Raw genomic sequence first — 20,937 nt, forward strand, 5'->3', positions numbered from 1 at the left:
TCCTTCCTTCCTTCCTTCCTTCCTTCCTTCCTTCCTTCCTTCCTTCCTTCCTTCCTTCCTTTTAAAGACAGGGTCTCTCTATGTATCCCTAGATATCCTGGAACTCTCTATGTCAGTGGTTTTCAACCTTCCTAATGCTGTAACAGTTCCTCATGTCATGATGACTCCCAACCATAAAATTATTTTGTTGCTGCATCCTAACTGTAATTTTTGCTACTGCTATGACTCATAACATAAAGATCTGATATTCAGGATATCTGATATGTGACCCTCCCCCCACCCGCCACAAAGAGGTAAAAAAACACAGCCTGAGAACCACTGTTCTATATAGACCAGGCTGGCCTCTAACTTAAAGAAATTTACCTGTCTCTGCCCTCCAAGTGCTGGGATTAAAGGTAGGAACCACTATGTCCTGCTGATTTTGCATTCTTCATTTGTCTTTCACTCCTGTTATTACAATAGCTAGAACTTCTAGTGTAGTGTGAAAAAGCAGCGGTGATAAGGGACAATGTTGGCTTGTTCCTGATCTTGTCAAGCAGAACTACAAACTTCTCACCATTTGTCTATGGTGTTACCTATAGTGTTTTGTTTTTTTAAGATGTTCTTTATCACGCTAAGGAATTTATTCCGATTCAAGTTTTCTTGGAGATGTTATTGTTGTTGATGTTGTGTGTTTATTTAAATAATGACTAGCTGATGGATTTGAAAACTTTTTTATATCTTTTGATATGTTCATGTGATTTTTATTTCTTCTGTGAACTGTTAATGTGATTGATAACATCAAATGATTTTTTCTTTTTTAAATTTTTTTCTTTTTTTTTAATCTTTATTAATTACACTGTATTCACTTTGTATCCCCGCTGTGGTTCCCTCCCTCCTCCCATCCCAATCACTCCCTTCCTCCCCCTTCTCCCCACATGCCCCTGCCCAAGTCCACTGATAGGGGAGGTCTTCTTTTCCTTCCTTCTGATTCAGTCTATTAGATCTCATCAGGAGTAGCTGCAGTGTCTTCTTCTGTGGCCTGATAAGGCTGCTCACCACTCGGGGAGGTAATCAAAGAGCAGGCAAATCAGTTCATGTCAGAGGCAGTCCCTCTTCCCATTACTATAGAACCCACTTGGAGACTGAACTGCCATGGGCTACATCTGTGCAGGGGTTCTAAAATATCTCCATGCATGCTACTTGGTTGGAGTATCAGTCTCAGGGAAGACCCCTGTGCTCAGATTTTTTTGGTTCTGTTGCTCTCCTTGTGGAGCTTCTGTCTTCTCCAGATCTTACTATTTCCCACTTCTTTCATAAGATTCCCTGCATTCTGCCCAAAGGTTAGCCATAAGTCTTAGCATCTTCTTTGATAGTCTGCAGGGTACAGCCTTTCAGAGGCCCTCTGTGGCAGGTTCCTAACTTGTTCCCTGTTTTCTCCTTCTTCTGATGTCCATCCTCTTTGCCTTTCTGGATGGGGATTGAGCATTTTAACCAGAGTCCTCCCTCTTGATTAGTTTTTTAGATGTACAGATTTTAGTAGGTTTATCCTATATTATATGTCTATATGATTAAGTATATAACGTGTATGTTTTTCTGCTTCTGGGATAGCTCACTCAGGATGATCTTTTCCAGCTCCCACCATTTACCTGCAAATTTCATGATTTCCTTGTTTTTTATTGCTGAGTAGTATTCCATTGTGTATCATCAACTGATTTTTGGAAGCTGAATTTTCCTTGCATATATACATGAGATAAATATCTCTTTGTGATGATATGAAATTATTTTTGTACATTGATTTTGTGTACCAATATTTTGTTGAGGATTCTGACATCTTTTTTCATGTTTTTTATATCAATTCAATATACATCATGGTCATAGGCTCCTCACTCCTCTCCTCCGAGTCACGCCCTCCCTCCCGCATCTCTCCTCGCCTCTGTTGCCTGCTATGTTTTATTTTGGCATTTTTATTCATAAGAGATGATGACCTGTCCCTTTTGTCTGAATTTTTAGGAAATTAGACTGCCCTTCAAGCATTAGTAAGCAGCATTCTATCTGCCTTCCTCTTTTGGAAAGACTGTAGAGGCTTCATGCAGTTGCCATCTGATCCTAGAGCTGTTTGTATGGGATGCTGCCAATTATCAATGTAAAACTGCTAGTAGGTATTGCATCCAGACTGTACCTTTAAGGGAATTAATTGGTTTATTTCTTTCAGGTTATCATCTCTGTAGGCACAGAAGTGCTCATAAGCCCTCCTTATTGTTCTTTTGTGTCCATACGATACTTTTTTTTTTTTTTTTTACTTCTCATAGTTTTTAGTACTTTTTTAAGTCTTCTTTCCTTCTTAGTTATTCTCTCTAGAGGCTTAAAAATTTCATTGATTTTTTTTTTCTAATAACTGGCTTTTGGTTTTGATTTTTCTCTTTTGATTTCATGTTATCAATTTCACTAATTTCTATACTGATTATTTTTTTCTTATGCTTACTCTGGATGTAGTTTAGCTTCCTTTCTGGATTTCTAAGATGGAAACTCAAGTTATTTTTTTCCTCCTAACCATGATCAATCTGTATCTTAAGTGTCCCTCTTAGTACTGCTTTTGCTGTGCCCTGCAACTTTTTATAAGTTATGTTTCCATTTCCATTTAGTTTAAATGATTTGTAATTTCTCTTGAGATTTTGTGATTGAGCCATGTTATTTAGAAATATGCTTACCCTAGATTTTGCACATACAGTACACCTTCAAGTAACTCAGTACTGCTTAATGAGCAGTGCTCATGGTAATTTTGCTATTGTTTCTTAGATTTATATTTCTCTGCATCGCCATTTGTTCAGTTTTATTAAAACCTTTACATGCTAGTCATGTAATTGCTTTCAGTCCTGTTTGGTGATTTCAACATCTCTGATTGTTCTGCCCCTTCAGATTGTGGCGTTGTTCCTCCAGATTGTGGTTCTGCTTTGTGTTATATCTTGGAATTTTCTGTTGAAGGGTAAATGCAAAAAGGAATGAATGGCCTTTTGTCTTGTGGTGATGAGTTGTTGCATAGCTGGAGCATTCTGAAGCCTTTCCTGAGCCCTGTCTCTTGCCTGTGTATTTTGCACTGCTTCTCTGTTTGGGGTCTCCTTTTTCATTTCCCATTGTCACATCCTCGAGGGCTATGGAATGAGTAAGGGAGGCTGGATCAATATATTTCCCCTTCCACGTAGCCCTGGTAAAATCATTTCTCCTGAGAACAGGCCTCGTTAAGAACAGCAAGTCTTGCATATTTTAAGCAGTTCTTTTTTTCTCTGTCTGCCAGAAGCAGAAAGGGACTCTCTCTTCACTGTGAGAGTCTAACTTTTAGAGGTAAAAATCACGGAAGTGTGGTGGTCCCCTGTGACTTGTAGCTCTAGTCTTCACTTCGTGCCTCCAGCAAACCCCAGTTATGGCTCAGGACTTTGTATTTCTTTGTTGGTTTTTGTTTTCTTTTTCTGAGTGTTTGTTTTACAAAGGTTCAGCCAAGGAAGTTGTGATTCTGAGCGTCTACTTGACTACCTCCAGTTTGAGCCAGTGACCTGTCCTGTGTTCTTATTTCTTTGATTGATTGGAAAGGGTTATTTTTCAATTTATTCATCCTTGCACTCATCAGATGAAGTGATTTCTCCTTACACGTTGCACTGGAAACCAGAGTAACTTCCCATTTCTTCTTGTGTTTTTGCCTGTTATTTTTATGCATCTATATTTATCTCTAACAGTTTTGAATTCATTTTTATAATGCATGTGGCATATGAATTAAGGTAAACTTTGCATAATGACACTAACGTATCTATAGTTTTTCACAGTATTTTCTTTTTATTAGTTCATTGTAAGGTATATAGTTATGTCCTCTCCTTCATTCTTGATAATTGCAACTTATGACTTCTCTTTTTATTTTTTCCCCACCCCACTGGTCAGACTGGCTGAAATGTATCCCTTTTACTAGTAGTAGCCATTGTAAGTACTTATCATGTGTTTTATTCCTTTTAAAGAACTTGCCTTGTTTACATATTTAAACTTATATATTTAAATTTATATATTTAAACTCACTGTTTTCTTTTGTTATCCTCTTGTACAGATAAATAAAAACTTGCCTGCAATTTAATACATAGAGTGACATAAGATTCAAACCAAGTTTAGCTGACTCCACAATCTTTTGACCACTTTGCTCTATTGACTGGTGAAAGGTGGGGCAGAATCCAGCAGGGCCTAAGAAGAGCTTTTTAGCTTCCCAACATTGTGACTAGAGACATTCTTGACATTTCCGTCTGTTCTTAACCGTTCCTTTCTGCCATTGCATCCACCTCCGTAAGAGCATAAGAGTACCATTAGGTACTCCCAAACGATTACAGGCTTGGTCAGGACACCTGAAAGGACGTTCAGAAGAATTCAGAGCCTTCTAGCTGCCACAGAATACTAAATAACACATTGGGTTGTTTACAGAGCTTAAGCACTGCTGAGTCCTCTAGCACCAGACCACCTGACAGCATCCTAGGGCTGTCGATTTGGAGTGCAAAAAGAGCCTTGATTATGTTTTGTTTTGTTTTTTTATTCATGGATATGAGATATCCTTTTGAAAATAAAGGCTGACATAGCTTCCTTGTTTCCTCAGGTCTGACAGTAACAGCTGTAAAAGACTCAGGAGAATGGAATTTGGAGGCTGGTGCCTTGGTGCTTGCAGATGCTGGCCTGTGCTGTATTGACGAATTTAACAGCCTCAAAGAGCATGACAGAACCAGCATCCATGAAGCAATGGAACAACAAACCATAAGTGTTGCTAAGGCTGGGTAAGCATTTACATCTTATAACACCAAAAAAGTGGAGAAATTATTCAGTATAAATTGAAAGAAAATGGAACCATGTTTGTATACACTCAGGGATTATCAACCATCACTCTTGAAGTACAGAGTTTTACTTACTAGAATATAGGAGCGAATAAAGACATAAAAGTGAATTGTTGAGAGAAAGAATAGTTAAAAATAAAGTATAACAGACTGTCTTAGTTTTATATGTCTGTGAAGAGACACCATGATCAATGCAGCATTTAAATGAGGGCTTGCTCACAGTTACAGAGGGTTATCCTTTCATGACAGGGAGCATGGCACTAGGCAGGCATGGCACCGAGCTTACAACCTGATTCTCTCTGCAGCAGGCAGAGAGAGAGAATAAGACTGGGCCTGGAGTGGGCTTTTGAAACCTCCCCAGTGGCACACCTTCTCCATCAAGGCCACACCTTCTAATCCTTCCTAAACAGTCTACCAACTGCCTTATGGGGACCATCCTCATTCAGACCAACAAACAGACTGAATTAACTCAGTGGGGGCAATTTATAGTCATCTTTCAACATAGGATTCAACTTACTCTTTCCATAAAAATTGTGTGTGTACACAGAGCATATTAAATACTGGGGATTTTGAAAGCTTCATGGAGTGCAATAGAGATAAATACAGTGAAATGCCTTCTAGGATTATATCTGAAAACTATAAAGCACTAGAAGACCAGGGAGACACACTTCATTTCACCCATCAGAAGGTAATATTATTATGATGTAAATTCTTCCCAAACCAGTCTATAGACTCCATGCTATTCCAGTCAATTCTAACCAGGTGTTGATAACCTGATAAATTTTACAAAGAAAGGCACAAAAACTAGAGTTACCAAAACAAGTCTGAAAGAGGATAACTGGATATATATACACTTGCTATATACTTCTTGGGGTAATACTTACAGGAGTCACATAGAGTGAACACCCATATTCATTGTTGTACTACCCATAGTCTTTGTAAATGGAAGTCCATCAACATATGAATGAATAAAGAAACTGTGCTACACAATGGAATTTAGTTTAGCCATAGTGAAAAGTGAATTATGACATTTACAGGAAAATGAATAGAACTGAATATCATTGTGTTAAGCAAAATAAGCCAGACTCAAAAACAAGTACCACATGTGTTTACTCGTGTGAGAAGGGAGGAAGAAATTTTAGCAGAGTAGGAAGGCAGGGGAAAAGAGGAATGGAAAATGTGACATGAAAGCAGAGGGAGGACTGTTTAGCAGAAGGAAGTGACCAGCAAGAGGGACGTGGCAGGGCAGTGAGGGGAAGGGAGAGGACAGTATCAGAATGTAATTATTATGTATGTTTAAAAATAATGAAACACATGACTTTGCATGCTAACTTAAAACTAATTTTAAAAGAAATTTATATAAATGACATAAATATGCTAGAGCACTTTGATATCCATAGCAAAAGAGGGTGGGAGCCGGTACAAACATGGTTTATAGAAGCTTTATTTCTAATCCCTCTGAACTGAAAACAACCTGGGCTTATTCTCAGACAGTGGATAAACTGTGATACCTATGTATCATGAAATACTATTAGCCACATACAGGAACAGACTATCATTACATGAACCAACATGAATAACAGCATTATTCGAAGTGAAAGATATCAAGACATGATTCCGTCCATATATGTGAAATTCTAAAAAAGGCAAAACTAAGGAGAGATCAGGTCAGTGTCTGCTAAAGGTTAGGGAAAGAGAAATGACTTCAGAAAGGCATCGTAAAGGGATGCAGTTTTAGTGTTGTGTAACTTAACCACAGTAATTCTTCTGAAAACATGGAAACTCAAATCTTTGCCCTCAGATCACTCTCTCAGATTGCTGCTTTGGTTTCTGAGCACTTGTTTTTCCTGACTGGTGACCGTGAGTGAACATAGCATAGTACATAGCCTCTCTTTGGATGTTGTTTTAAAACCACCCAGAAAAATACCACACAAGAAGACGGTGAAAGAAGTTACCATGTCCAAGACACCACAGTTGCCCTGTTGTAGCTGAGACAAAGTCTCCCAAAGGAAATAGTTGGAAGAATAATTTTCGGATTGGACTCATCTTAGAGGATTAGAACCATTTGTTGCTACTTACAGGCAGTTTTTCATTGTTTCTTCTGTAAACTATCTACCAGATACGTAATATGCATTACATAGTTTGCCCAAGAAGCAGCTTGAACAGTATGATTTAATGAATTGTTCACTGGGGCTTCTGGGTCAGACCACCACACCATGAGCACAGTGGCAATGGTTACTACACAAAACATTTGTATTACGGTTTAAAGATAAAACCCCTCATGTGTTTCTGCTTTGTCTTGACTTCTGTACAGTGTTAATGCTTTCTCAGCAGAGGCACTCACCACAACTAGTATTTTAGCACAACTAGTATTTTAGCAGTTTATGAGTTGGCATGTCATTGGTCTAGTGGCAATCTCTGATCTAGTCAGCTATTTGTCTGAAGCAGTTAATACAGAAGAGACTGTGCTATCATGAGCTTGGTGTATGGTCCAGCATGAGGCTGTCCAGAAGTGTAATGAGGACAAAAGATCACTTGAGGAACATACCAAGAATGGGTCATGAAGCAAGTTCTGGTTAGCTGAAGTTGTCAGACAGACAGAAAGCCTGATGAATTCTTCTCCATAGGATTTCAGAGGCTCTAAGGACACTGTTAAATATTGCTAGTAATATGTAGACACTCAGTTCAGCTCTGCAGTAGGTTCTACAACTTCTCCAAAAAATTATAGGTACTTCCAAAGTGTGATTTTATTATTTATGTCTTGCTTTTCTGTAGTTTTTCATGGCAGTATCACAAGGTTTTTGAGTTAGCAGCTGCATCCCCAATATTTCTCTGCCACCTACTTGGTGGTGAGAGCCAGTGGATACACTCCTCATGTTCCGCTGTAACTCATGTGTTCACTTTTCAGACTGTTCACTCTGCATCACTGAATTGTTGAAGAGGAAGTTGGATTTCTTCCAACAGCAGTCATCTAATATTTTTGGTTAACAGATTTTAGAAACTGAAATTCATTACCTCTAACTAGTACTCTGCTAACCTTCCTGAAGCAAAGTGTCAAGTAAACACCAAATGCAAAACTCTTTAAAACAATATTTTAGATATATATGGCATGACACAGTGTTAATTCGCAGCAGATGAAGGTAAGTGTGAAAAGGAATACATAATCATTAGTTCTACTAAAATTAAGGGTATAGGCTACTTTGAATTTCAGGCTTGGAGAAACCCTTACCTTGTCTTTATTTTCGGTTCAAGCACTTCAAATGTGATCCCGTAGGGTATGAGTCTTCTGCGTATAGCCATCAGTCATATATTCTGTTCCCTATCTCGAACCATCAAAGGTTTTTCCTTGAGAGATTCAGTACTTTCTTATGGCATCATTTTCAAGAACCTTTGAAGATAGCAGTTTTGTTTTCCCCTTTCTCATATCTTAAGTGACTAAGATATGTTGATTAGGAAAGTATCTCAATTTGGATTGTGATCTCCCTTAAGGATTACATGTAGAGCATTCTCTTAGAATATATCCTGCCTACAAGGCTACAGGGAAATTTCTCTTGGGTTTTTTTTTTTTTTAACATGTTATTTCAGACACACTAAAGGGTAATAATTCTTTCCAAAAACAAGAACTATAAACTTAATTATTACACTTATCTATGCTTATTACCCAAGTAGCCTTTTGAGTTGAGGCTAAACATTATATACTCTTTTCATATGATGGGCTCATACTTACATGGACATATTATAGCCCGTACACTTTCCATTGTAATGCTTAAGAAATTGGAAAGGAACCAAGGTGATTTCTGCAATAAGGCTTATTACAATCAGAATATAAACAAAGATAAGAAAAATCCTCATGAAGCTGGGAGTTTACAAAAATGGAAATCATGTCAGTAACCAAATAGAAGCTTCTTGGTAAATGATGAAGACCAACAGTTTCATTCCTTGCTCACGTTGCTTAAACTTGGAACTGTTGGGTGAGACAGTGCCATCTGGCCACATTACGTCATACTAACCTCAAACTCTTGAGCCCGAAGGCTCCTCGTGTTCCAGAGTCTCAGAGAGCCAGGACAAGCATGCAGCACTGTCCCAAGCTCTGGGACATTTTGCATGTGTGTGCATGTGGTGTGCATACACTCCTGTGTCGCAGTACCACCAGTGTGTTTTTATTTGTCTAGCCCTATGAGATTCTTTAAATCCTGCATTGTGCTTAGCAGCTGTGTTTTTTAAATGGGGTTCTTTTAATATAGGAGTGTGAGACAGCTCTTCATGTGAAGGTTGACTCTCAAACTTTTTGTTTTTGAGCTTACGCTTTTGCTCTTGTGTTTGCCATGCTGAAAGGTTCTGCAACATACTGAAAGGATCTTACCGGTCAGAGTGGACTACTTCTCCAGCACACAGGAGATTAACACACTAGGTTATTTGTCCCTTATGTGAGGGACCTTCCCTCATAACCTCATCTTAACTGGAAACTTCCAAGGGTCCCCTCTCCAAATGCCATCACACCACGTGTCAGGAAATTAATATGTGACTCCGTGCTCCACTCCATGTAAAGATGAAAAACAAAACCTACTGACTTGTTTACAGTTCAGTGTTAAATATAATCACAGTGTTATGCAGTTGTTTTTCAAAATTCTTTGTCTTACAGACTAAACCATAACTTATTGACTCCCTGCTTTGCTTCCGGCTAAAGTCTTTCCGTGTCTTATGAAGTTGTTTACTCTAGACACCTCATATAAACAGAGTCATGGCGCTTTCCTTGCCATGGTGCACTCATAGCTGCTAATAGTATAGATTGTATTGTAGCTCCTAAAGCTGAGAACCTGTCCTTTCTTCTGTGAACACCTGGGTTGTTTGTCTCTCAGCAGTTGTTTCCTGTGCTAGATGTGGGGATGGCATCAGCTGCTTAATCATGGCTATGTCAATGCCATTTAAGTAGGAGATTTCATGGTCTAAATCACTTTGTTCAATCAGGCAGCTTGCTGGATCTTTATTCAGAGGCTTTTCAGTCTTACCTTCTATTACACAGCGCTTAACAAAATGTTTCTCATCATTTTTCTAAACCTAAAATTTCTAAGATGTCTTTATTGTCATTCTTTCATCCCTAAGACCTGGCCAGTTCTTTCTTATGGCTTTCTCTTTCCTATGAAAGAGGAAAGTCCCTATGTAATGCAGTTTAAAGGAGGATAGCCACATTGCACACAGCCCCTCAGTCACAGGCTCCTTCCCAGTGTGACTCCACTGCAGGGCATTGCCCTTCCCAGATAAAGAGTTATGGAGGATTGTGCAGGGAGGCTTTTAGAGGCCACAACATAGACATGAAACTGTTGTGTTTTATTTTGCAGATGTGATATGCTAGCCTTTCTGTGAAGAGAGACAAGAAATAGTCTTACTTCATGGCCAGGGGAAAGAAAACAAGATTTGGTGAGGATATAGGAACCACCCCAGAGGCTAGAGCTAATTTAGAGAGATATAAAGAGATATAAAGGCCATGAGTAATCATGGGGATTAGTCTAGAAAGAGGCATAAGGAAAGTGATGGGAGGCCATCACACACAGATGTTTCTTATAACATATTCATGATTTCCAGAAAATGCATTAATATATATGTAGGAAAATTTAAACATGTGAATGAAGTAAGTGGAAAAGTAGCTTTTTTAGAATCTGCAGCATTTTCTGTCCTTAAAGCTATTGAAAAAATGTTTCTATCGGTATCATGTGTCTAGACTATTAAAGCTATGCATATTCAAATAAATTGAGTTTCAGAACTGCTAAACCAGGTGAAGCTTTATTTTTACTTTTTAATTAATGTCTATTTATTGAGCATTGCCAGAGAATGTAAGAATGGTAGTAATAAATCAGTCCCTTGAGGGAGATCAAATGTAGCACAGAAAGAAAGACAAGTAAGTAGATACATGAACATATCAGGCAGATCTTAAGATCACAGAAGCAGTGCACCTAAAATGAGTCAGCTCACATTGGCACAGTCCAGAAACGAAAGAGTGTTGATCTTGGCACTCAGCAGATCTTGGCTTGAGTCTTCGAACAGCTGCTCTCAGGCAACTCCCAGGAAGTGTGTGTCTCTGGGCTAGAGCTCTCTTTATTTCCAGGCTTATCAATACTAACACCTAACATCCAGGGTTTGGGGAGGATTAGAGATAGTATATATACACTTCAGCATTTAATACTATAGATATGATGTTTTTATTACTATCACTAAAGAAGGTACAATTCACATAGGATTTCTTTATTTTTTTTGAAATGGGGTTTCTCTGTGTGGGCTTGGCTGTCCTGGACTCACTTTGTAAACTAGGTTGGCCTCTGCCTTCCGAGTACTGGGATTACAGGTGTGTGCCACTGTGCCTGGCTTCATATATGATTTTAAAAATGAGCTCCTTTATACTAATTTATGAATTCGTTCATTCAGTAGTTACTCAATAAGCCATTGCTGTGCACAGACTATTTAGGACCTAAGAATGTGTGTGCCTTATTGTTTTTCTAAGGCAGAAATGTAGTGTTACAAGTCTGCAGCTGCCTTCCCTTCTCCAGAGTGCGCAAAGGCCATCTGGTACCATGCCCATCCTTTCTTGCCTGTGATCTGCCCCGCTTTTACCTCATTTCTTCTCTTCTACCTATTCTCTTGCTTGTGGTTGCTTGACTTCACCTCAGCCAAATCCTCCTTACTTCCTTTCTTAAACTTGCTCTTTCCAGTTTTTCTTAGGTTACCTCAGGAAAAAATTGCTTCTTTTTGTTACTGTATTTCCATTGTCTTTCTTATGTCATAAAACACTGTGAAACTATCTCCCGATAGTGATGTATCTGCAAAGGAGGTCTCCCCAGCAAGCTCCTAACTCCAGCACTGACACTAGCACCCCACCATTAACTGGCAGGGCCTTTTCATCCACCAGCAGTTCTGGCCTAAACTTTACTGGAAGCAGGAACTATAGTGAATTCTCAACACAGTGCTTTGCATACCATAAATGCCCTATGCTTTTTGATCAGAGACAGAATCTATACTTCACTTATATCACATGCAGTTTCTTTCTGATTCATTGCCATTCCTGCAGAATCTTTCCTTTCTTACCATGAGTGTAGGTAGCATTGCCAAGGATGGCCACTGTGCTTTCTGGTTTAGGAGGATCTGCTCTTACACTGAAGTAATGAGACTGGATTTCAAGCTCTCTACATCTTCCAGTTTGGCACATAAATTGTAAAAGGTGGACCACCCCCCCCCAAAAAAAAGGGGGCCCACCCAGTTGTTTTCAACTAGGTTTTAAAAGGGGGATGAGATTTTTTTATTTAACTTTTATTAATTACACATTATTCATTTTGTATCCCCCCCATAAGCCCCTCCCTCCTCCCCTCCCGGTCCCACCCTTCTTCCCCTTTCTGCATGCATGCCCCTCCCCAAGTCCACTGATAGGGGAGGTCCTCCTCTCCTTCTTTCTGATCTTAGTCTATCAGTTCTCATCAGAAGTGGCTGCATTGTCATCTTCTGTAGCCTGGTAAGGCTGCTCCCCCCTCAAGGGGAGATGATCAAAGAGCAGGCCAATCAGATTATGTCAGAGGCAGTCCCTCTTCCCATTACTATGGAACCCATTTGGACACTGAACTGCCATGGGCTACATCTGTGCAGGGGATCTAGGTTATCTCCATGAATAGTCCTTGGTTGGAGTATGAGTCTCTGGGAAGTTCCCTGTGTTCAAATTTTCTTGTTCTGTTGCTCTCCTTGTGGAGTTCCTGTCCTCTCCAGCTCTTGCTATTTCCCACTTCTTACATAAAATTCCATTCACTCTGCCCGACAGTTGGCCATCAGGCTCAGCATCTGCTTTGATAGTCTGCAGGGCAGAGGCTTTCAGAGGCCCTCTGTGGCAGGTTCCTAGGTTGTTTTCCTGTTTTCTTCTTCTGACTTTCAGAGGCCCTCTGTAGCAGGTTCCTAGGTTGTTTCCTGTTTTCTTCTTCTTCTGATGCCCATCCTCTTTGCCTTTCAGGATGGGGATTGAACATTTTAGTTAGGGTCCTCTCTTTTGCTTAGTCTGTTTAGATGTACAGATTTTAGCGGGTTATCCCATGTTGTATGTTTATATGAGTGAGTATATACCGTGTGTGTCTTTTTGCTTCTGGGACAACTCACTCAGGATGATCCTTTGCAAGTCCCACCATTTACCTGCAAATTTCATGATTTCCTTATTTTTCATTGCTGAGTAATACTCCATTGTATAGATGTACCACAATTTCTGCATCCATTCTTCAGTTGAGGGGCATCTGGGCTGTTTCCAGCTTCTGGCTATTACAAATAAAGCAGCTACAAACATGGTTGAGCAAATGTCCTTTTTCTGTACTTGAGCCTCTTTTGGATATAGGCCTAGGAGTGGTATGGCTGGGTCTTGAGGAAGCACTATTCCTAGTTGTCTGAGAAAGTGCCAGATTGATTTCCAGAGTGGTTGTACAAGTTTACATTCCCACCAGCAGTGGAGGAGGGTTCCCCTTTCTCCACAACCTCTCCAGCATGTGTTGTCCTTTGAGTTTTTCATCTTGGCCATTCTGATGGGTGTAAGGTGAAATCTCAGGGTTGTTTTGATTTGCATTTCCCTAATGGCTAATGAGGTTGAGCATTTCTTTAAATGCTTCTCTGCCATTCGATATTCCTCTACAGAGAGTTCTCTGTTTAACTCTGTTCCCCATTTTTTAAGTGGATTACTTGGTTTGCTGCTTTTCAGCTTCTTTAGTTCTTTATATATACTGGATATGAGTCCTCTGTCAGATAAAGGGTTGGTGAAGATTCTTTCCCAATCTGTAGGCAGTCACTTTGTTTTGATGACGGTGTCCTTTGCTTTACAGAAGCTTTTCAGTTTCATGAGGTCCCATTTATTTATTGTTGCTCTTAGAGCCTGTGCTGTTGGTGTTCTGTTCAGGAAGTTTTCTCCAGTACCAATGAGTTCTAGGGTATTCCCCACTTTTTTTTCTAGCCGATTTAGAGTATCTGGTTTAATGTTGAGGTCTTTGATCCACTTGGACTTCAGTTTTGTGCAGGGTGATAAGTATGGATCTATTTTCATTTTTCTACATGTAGACATCCAGTTGGACCAGCACCATTTGTTGAAGATGCTATCTTTTTTCCATTGTATGGTTTTGGCATCTTTGTAAAAAATCAGGTGTCCGTAAGTGTGTGGGTTTATTTCTGAGTCTTCTGTTTGGTTCCATTGATCCACCATTCTGTTTCTATGCCAGTACCATGAAGTTTTTATAACTGTTGCTCTATAGTACAGCTTGAGCTCAGGGATGGAGATACCTCCAGAAGATCTTTTATTGTAGAAGATTGTTTTAGCAATTCTGGGTTTCTTGTTATTCCATACGAAGTTGAGAATTTTTCTTTGCAGGTCTATAAAGAATTGTGTTGGCATTTTGATGGGAATTGCATTGAATCTGTAGATTGCTTTTGGTAAGATTGGTAAGATGGCCATTTTTACTATGTTAATCCTGCCAAGCCATGAGCATGGGAGATCTTTCCATCTTCTCATATCTTCTACTAATTCTTTCTTCAGAGACTTGAAATTTCATAAAAGTCTTTGACTTGTTTGGTTAAGGTTACACCAAGGTACTTTATGTCATTTGTGGCTATTGTGAGGGGTGTTGTTTCCCTAATTTCTTTCCCAGCCATTTTGTCTTTTGTATACAGGAGTGCTACTGATTTTTTTTTTTTTTGAGTTAATTTTGTATCCGGCCACTTTGCTGAAGGTGTTTATCAGCTGTAGGGGTTCCCTGGGGTCACTCATGTATACTATCATATCATCTGCAAATAGTGATAATTTGACTTCTTCCTTTCCAATCTGTATCCCCTTGATCTCCTTCAACTGTCTTATTGCTCTAGCAAGGACTTCCAGCACTATGTTGAAGAGATATGGAGAGAGTGGGCAGCCTTGTCTTGTCCCTGATTTCAGTGGGATTGCTTTAAGTTTCTCTCCATTCAGTTTGATGTTGGCTATAGGCTTGCTGTATATCTCCTTATCTATGTTTAGATATGTGCCTTGTATCCCTGATCTCTCCAGTACTTTAAACATGAATGGATGTTGGATTTTGTCAAATGCTTTTTCAGCATCTAGAGAGATTATCATGTGGTTTTTTTCTTTCAGTTTGTTAATATGGTGGATCACATTGATGGATTTCCGTATATTGAACCACCCCTGCATACCTGGGATGAAGCCTACTTGGTCATAGTGGATATTGTCTTTGATGTGTTCTTGTATTCGGTTAGCAAGTATTTTATTGAGTATTTTTGCATCAATGTTCATTAGGGAGATTGGCCTGAAATTCTCTTTCTTAGTTGAGTCTTTTTGAGGTTTAGGTACCAAGGTGACTGTGGCTTCACAGAATGAGTTTGGTAATGTTCCTTCTGTTTCTATTTTGTGGAATAGTTTGAAGAGAATTGGAGTTAGCTCTTCTTTGAAGGTCTGGTAGAATTCTGCGCTGAAACCATCTGCTCCTGGGCTTTTTTTGGATGGGAGACTTTTCTTTTTTAGATGAATATTTTTTTCTTTTATTATTATTATTATTATTATTATTATTATTATTATTATTATTTACACTTTATTCATTTTGTATCCCCCCATAAGCCCCTCCCTCCTCCCCTCCTGATCCCACCCTACCTCCCCTTTCTTCATGCATGCTCCTCCCCACGTCCACTGATAGTCTGGTAGAATTCTGCGCTGAAGCCATCTGGTCCTGGGCTTTTTTTGGATGGGAGACTTTTGATGACCGCTTCTATTTCTTTGGGGGATATAGAACTATTTAGTTGATTTACCTGGTCCTGATTCAGCTTTAGTAAGTCAAATCGATCAAGAAAACTGTCCATTTCATTTAGATTTTCAAATATTGTGGCATATAGACTTTTGAAGTAAGTCCTAATGATTGTTTGGATTTCCTCAGTGTCTGTTAGTTATGTACCCCTTTTCATTTCTGATTTTGTTGATTTGGGTGGTGTCTCTCTGCCTTTTAGTTAGCTTGGCTAAGGGTTTGTCGATCTTGTTGATTTTCTCAAAGAACCAGCTCTTGGTTTCATTTATTCTTTGAATTGTTTTATTTGTTTCTAATTGATTGATTTCAGCCCTGAGTTTGATTATTTCCAGCCATCTACTCCTTTTTGGTGTGTCTACTTCTTCTTTTTCTAGGGTTTTTAAGTGATCCATTAAGTTGCTTGAATGAGCTGTCTCGAATTTCTTCTTGAAGGCACTTAGTGCTATGAACTTTCCTCTTAGCACTGCTTTCATTGTGTCCCACAAGTTTGGGTATGTTGTGTCTTCATTTTCATTGAGTTCTAGGAAGACTTTAATTTCTTTCTTTATTTCTTCCCTGACCCAGCTGTCATTGAGTAACAAGTTGTTCAGTTTCCATGAGTGTGTAGGCTTTTTGCTATTTCTATTGTTGTTGAGGTCCAGCTTTATTTCATGGTGATCAGACAAGATACAAGGGATTATTTCAATATTCTTGTATCTGTTGAGGCTTGCTTTGTGACCAACTGTATGGTCTATTTTGGAGAAGGTTCCATGAGGTGCTGAGAAGAAGGTAAATTCTTTTGTGTTTGGGTGTAAAGTTCTGTAAATGTCTGTTAGGTCCAATTGATTCATGACCTCTGTTAGAGACATTGTTTCTTTGTTTAATTTCTGTTTTGTTGACCTGTCCTTTGTTAAGAGTGGGGTGTTGAAGTCTCCCACTATTAATGTGTGGATCTATATGTGGTTTAAATTTTCTCAATGTTTCTTTAACAAATGTGCCCCTATTGTATTTGGGGCATAGATGTTCAGGATTGTGATGTCTTCCTGTTGGAATTTTTCTTTGATGAGTATGAAGTGTCCTTCCCCATCTCTTTTTATTAATTTTGTTTGAAAGTCTATTTTATCAGATATTAGAATGGCTACTCCTGCTTGCTTCTTGGGTCCATTTGCTTGGAAAGTTATCTTCCAACCCTTTAGGTTTTGTCTTTTCATATTGTCTTGGATTTCTTGGACGATCTGTATAAAGAATTTTTTGGATTTAACATTTTCTTTGACAGATACATTGATTTCTTCCATTGTATCTTCCACACCTGAGATTCTTTCTTCTATCTCTTGTAGTCTATTGGTTATGCTAACCTCTGTAGTTCCTGTTTTCTTCCCTAAGTTCTTTCTCTGCAATTTCCTCCATTTGTGTTTTCTTTAATTTTTCCAATTCTATCTTCAGATCTTGAGCCATTTTGTTGATTTCCTTCACCTGTCTGACTGTATTCTCCTGTTTTTCCATCACTTCTTTCAGCTGTTTGTTTGAACCAACCTCTGTTTCTTTTATTTCATTTAGTGCTTTAAGCATTTCCTTTCTAAAGGCCACAAACTGTTTGGCTGCAACTTCCTCTATTTCTTTACGGATGGCAATATTCTGTTTGAGTTTATCTTCCTCTATGTCTTTATGTATCTTATCTGTTTCCTCTATTATCATCTTCATGAGCATAGTTGTTAGGTCATCTTCTTGGATTTCAGTTATGCCGGGGTGTCCAGGGCTACTTGCCCCTGGGTAACTGGGTTCTGGAGACGCCATATTGCTCTGTCTTTTGTTGCTTGAGCTTTTATGCTGTCCTCTACCCATTGGGCTATCTTAGGTGTTTGGGGTTATTTTCTGGTGGTTCCTGGGGATCCTGTGGTGCAGAGAATCCCCTTGGCAGAAAGCTGGTTTTTCTTGAAGGAAGTCTCCTCAGCTTTTGTATAGTCCCTGGATGGCAGGCGTTTTTTCAGGAGTTGCTGCTGCTCACCTCAGGGATAGAGACCTGAGTGGTAACTGTGGTCTTTGTTAGTCGAGAGGGTTCTCCTCTCACCCAGGGAAGTCCTGAAGATAGCTGCCCTGTTTCTGGGTTTCTTGCTGTAAATTTAATGATCAGCTGCTATGACACAGTTGGACATCTGGCGCCCAGCAACTGTTTGTGCCTGTGTCTGGAGCACAGCTGAGTGATGGCGGCTCGGCCCCACCGGTCTGCAAGACTTTTTCCAGGGAAGGACTGGGTGATTTAAGTCAGTACAGTTTCCTTCCTTCCCTGTGGATTCCCTGGAGACAGGGACTCTCAGTCTCTTTTTTTGCCCTGGGGTGCACCGCTCAGTCTCCACCAGCTAGCTGGCGCCCAGAAACTACCTGTGTCTGCCTTTCCGGCCTTTGGGAGCCTGGGCGTCTACCTAAACTGGATAATTTTTCCGAGACCTTTTCAGGGTGGGGGTGTCAGCTGAGTGCTCTGAGATCAGACCAGCTGTTTCCCTCCCTGTGGGTTTGCACCGGACAGTGAAACTCAGTCTCTGGTGCCCTGGTGCCCACAGTTCTCTCTGAGGCAGCGAATCAGGCGCGCAGGCAGTGCTCTGTGCCGGAGCCTGGGTCCCTGGCTCTGGCTCTGGGCTGGCTCCTGGGGCACCTGAGGAACCCGAGTCTTTTCCAGGGGATGTCTGGGTGACCTAAGGTCAGTCCCAATCGTTTCCTGCACAGTAGGATTATCTCTCGACTGAAAATTCCAGTCTCTGATAGTGTGGTGCGCACGGTTCAGTTTGGGACCGTGACCAGAGACACTGGCGTGTGGCTCTGGGCTGGGGCTGGCGGCCAAGCGTCTGGTGGAGCGGTGATCTCTTCCTCGGTTTAGCTGGGTGAGTTAAAAGCTGATTGAATCCCCCACCGTGGGGTATCCTCTTACCTCAGAAACACAATCACTTGTGTTTTATGGCCGCGAGTTTTGATTGCTGGTCACTGTGCTGATCCTGCTGTGCTGCTGGTCAGAATGAGAGTCGGGGGATGAGATTTTTATAAAAGTGACTTGTCTGTCTTTGTCTTATTCAGTGAGTGGCTTTTAACACCATTTGCCACAAGTAAAAAATATTTCAAACGTTTTCAGCCTCAGGGAATGAAGTAATTGCTAGAGACACCTGGAAATAGAGTGGAGATGAATAAGTGTAGCACATATTTGCTGATGTCACAGGACTGTGACTTCTGAGGGCAGGTATCTACTCTAAAAATGGCTGTCAAGTACAGAGCACACACAGATGAAAATGTTACACGTCTACTGTGAATAAATGTGGCACATTTTTGAGGATTAATTAGTTTTAAAGTGATATCTAAATTAAGCCACATCCATTCCTGTCCCTCCACTGCCTTGCTTAGGACTTTGTGTCCCTTTTACCATTCATTATGCTAACATCCTACCCACCTCAGTGTGGCCCCTTCTTGTCCAGTCTTCCAAGTCCTATTTTATAATTGTTCCTTACAACTGCATGTTAAACTGATTCTAGACTTCCTGAGTTCCTTTTCCTTCTTCACACTTTTTCTTCCGTATCTAGGATAATCAAAACAAAGTCAGGGAAGGTAGTTTGTGTCTATAGTCCTAACACTAGAGAAGCTAAAGCCGGAAGATCCTGAGTTTGAATTTGAAGCTGATGCGGGTCGCATAGTAAGTTCAAAGTGGCTGGCTGGCAGGGGCAGAAGCATAGGGGAGTGGTGCTATTCTTGGTGGCAACTTCACTACATCTGGGATTAGTTAAAAGCCAAGTGTTTATGTACACCTGTGAGGATTTTTCTTAATTAAACCATGTAAAGTGGAAAGATCTACTTTTAATCTAGATATTTTGAGGTGGGAGGAGCCACCTGTATTCTGGGCCACACATTCTGGTGGCAGCCTACATAAAGGACGTGGAAGAAGGAAGCTCTTAGGTCTTTGCCTGCTTGCTCTCACTCTGGTTGGCAAGTCCATTTCTTCGCTGGCACTAGAGCCTACTTCTTTGAGATTCTGATGTATACTAAAGAGCAGCTGACACATCCTGCCTTATGGACTGACCAACTACTAGATTCTTGGACTTTCCTTTGGTAGATCGCCATTGTTAGACGAAAAGAACCAAAACCTATAAGCCACGTAAATAAACCTCCTTTTAAATATACTCATCCTATCAGTTATATTCCTGTAGAGAACCCTGACTAATACAGATTTATAGGTAGATGAATTGATGACAGATGCTAGATAGATAGCATACATATAGATACTAGATAGATAGATAGATGAAAAATCAAAACAAAATTAGCAAATACATAGGAAGTTTCTGCTTCAGTCATTTCCCAGTATCATCCTCCAATCCTTCACGGCATGTATAGCTTTCCAGTTAATAATGTCTAGATGACTTGAAGGGTCTATGTCAAAAGTTGCTTCATGTAGATAGGCAAATACATGTTGCCTTATTTTCCCTGTAACTTTAATCATAGAGAATTCCCTGTATGCTGCCTGGAATTAGATTATAGGGAGTAGAGTGCAAATTCCTTAAGCATCTTACCCATACTAGTTTAATTGTGTACACTCTTTAGTACTTAGCATAGAGAGCTCTGGTCATCATCTGAGGATAGATAGTGTTTATTGAACAATTTTTTTCAAGATACTCATTCCAGTTTTGTTTTGTTTGAACTTGGCATTTGTGGTATCTTCTCCTAGCTCTCCATATTTTTTGCAGAAGTTTCTCTAGATTTTCAAGGTACAAGTACAGCCCCATTTGATTAACAAGTGTTATTTCTGCCTCTCATTTGAATCTCAGTCAATGGCTTTTTCCCTTTATCTTAGGCTTGTTTGTAAGCTGAACACAAGGACAACCATTCTGGCAGCAACTAACCCCAAAGGCCAATACGACCCCCAGGAGTCTGTGTCTGTGAACATTGCCCTCGGCAGCCCACTCTTAAGTCGATTTGACCTCATCCTGGTTTTGCTCGACACTAGAAATGAAGACTGGGATCGTATAATTTCCTCCTTTATCTTAGAAAATAAAGGTAGGTGAAGATAAACAAATCACTCACTGAGACAAGAAAAGAGTAGACCTAAACAAAGGACATGTCCCTTGAATTAAATACTGAAGATGTCTGTGTTGACAGATAATAGATGCTTAGACAGAAGGCAACTGAGAAGCCAGTTAGTAACTCCAGAATAATGAACAGGAGGGAAACTGGCTTTTTTCTCTACCTCTACCATGAGGGTATAGTTGACATATGTATACATATGTTTGTGTGTGTGTGTGTGTGTGTGTGTGTGTGTGTGTGTGTGTTTGTGTGTGTACATACCTATCCTTTCTGACAAGAGA

The 20,937-nt window shown here is 39.9% G+C and overlaps 1 protein-coding gene across 1 annotated transcript in view; it reads left to right on the plus strand.

Moving 5' to 3' along the window:
- Mcm9 (minichromosome maintenance 9 homologous recombination repair factor) overlaps positions 1–20,937 on the plus strand; it is an 80,224-nt gene that overhangs the window by 47,134 nt on the left and 12,153 nt on the right. The window contains exons 8-9 of the mRNA XM_055599344.1: positions 4,604–4,778; positions 20,427–20,629. Coding sequence (XP_055455319.1) covers positions 4,604–4,778; positions 20,427–20,629 — 378 coding nt within the window. The remainder of the gene's footprint in view (positions 1–4,603; positions 4,779–20,426; positions 20,630–20,937) is intronic.

The sequence above is a fragment of the Psammomys obesus genome, unplaced genomic scaffold (genome assembly GCF_907164565.1).
Source record: "Psammomys obesus unplaced genomic scaffold, mPsaObe1.curated_primary_1811, whole genome shotgun sequence".
Classification (NCBI taxonomy): Eukaryota; Metazoa; Chordata; class Mammalia; order Rodentia; family Muridae; genus Psammomys; species Psammomys obesus.